This window comes from Myotis davidii, unplaced genomic scaffold, assembly GCF_000327345.1.
Source record: "Myotis davidii unplaced genomic scaffold, ASM32734v1 scaffold4684, whole genome shotgun sequence".
Classification (NCBI taxonomy): Eukaryota; Metazoa; Chordata; class Mammalia; order Chiroptera; family Vespertilionidae; genus Myotis; species Myotis davidii.
The window spans coordinates 1-1,104 of record NW_006294613.1 but is presented as its reverse complement, the minus strand read 5'-3'; the positions used below and the strand labels follow the sequence as shown (position 1 = coordinate 1,104).

Sequence of the window (1,104 nt, the reverse complement as noted above, 5' to 3'; positions counted from 1 at the left end):
AACCAGAGTCTCCAGGGAACCAAACACTCTCCTGAGATCACATGACTAGAAAATTTCCTCAAGAGACAGACAACTCTAGTTTCATTTAGATTTGCCTTTTCTCCCTTTTCACACCCTGAACATACAGGAAATGTCTCCTTGCCATTCTCCACACCTCTCTATGGTGCCCATTTCTTACCTTCCTTTCTCCTACCCCTTGGTTTCTCCCCAGGCGCCTCCAAGGTAGCGATGGCTCTCCAGAAGACCCTTTCATTGCTTCTGCTCTCTCTGATGACCCTGCTGGGGCTGGGGCTGGTAGAGCCCTCCTATGGCCAGCCCATGTACCAACGATTCCTGCGGCAACATGTGGAGTCTAGAGGGCCAGGTGGCACCAAGTTGTACTGCAACACGATGATGCAAACACGGGGGATGACCACGCCTACATGCAAGCAATTCAACACCTTCATCCACGAAAACATTGGGACCATTAGTAACATCTGCAACGCCACCAATATTCAGTGCAAGAATGGCATGATGAACTGCCATGCCGGTGTAGTGCGTGTCACAGACTGCAAAGATACAGGGAGTTCCCCATCCCCCAAGTGCTCATATCAGGCTACTGCCAGCACTAGGCGTATTGTCATCGCCTGTCAGGGTAACCCCCTGGTGCCTGTGCACCTTGACAGCTAGATGCTACCCTGCAGGGGTTATGGCCCCATGGTTGACCTTTAACTTACTCCTTGAATTGCAATGAGTAATGCATTTGAGCTGTCTCAGGCTCTGCCTCCTCTGCTTACTCCCTTTTCTCTATATAATCTATTCTGTTAAATTCATCAAAGAGAAATGGAGACATAAACCTATAATGGGACTGGGCTTTTCTGTAATAAAAATTTCTACAAACTCTTCTGTTTCCTTTTATAATACTGGTCAGCTTAGCCCTCTCAGATCCTGCCTTCTGGAATTTGGTTATTATGTATATGATATAGCATTTCCAGTATTTTAAGGTGCTTCCATCTCAGTTACCTCATTTTAATACCACCACACCCCTGCGATGCTGATGTTGCTACATATAGGAGCCCAAAGTTAAAATATTTGCTGAAGCCAAAACCGGTTTGGCTCAGTGGA

The 1,104-nt window shown here is 46.8% G+C and overlaps 1 protein-coding gene across 1 annotated transcript; it reads left to right on the top strand.

Annotated features, from left to right (window-relative positions):
* The first annotated feature begins 216 nt into the window (after positions 1-216).
* Positions 217-1,074, top strand: LOC102758946 (ribonuclease 4). The gene has a single exon (XM_006769012.2). It carries the CDS (start codon positions 229-231, stop codon positions 667-669), a length of 441 nt encoding a protein of 146 aa, XP_006769075.1. The 5' UTR covers positions 217-228; the 3' UTR covers positions 670-1,074.
* Positions 1,075-1,104: the final 30 nt, after the last annotated feature.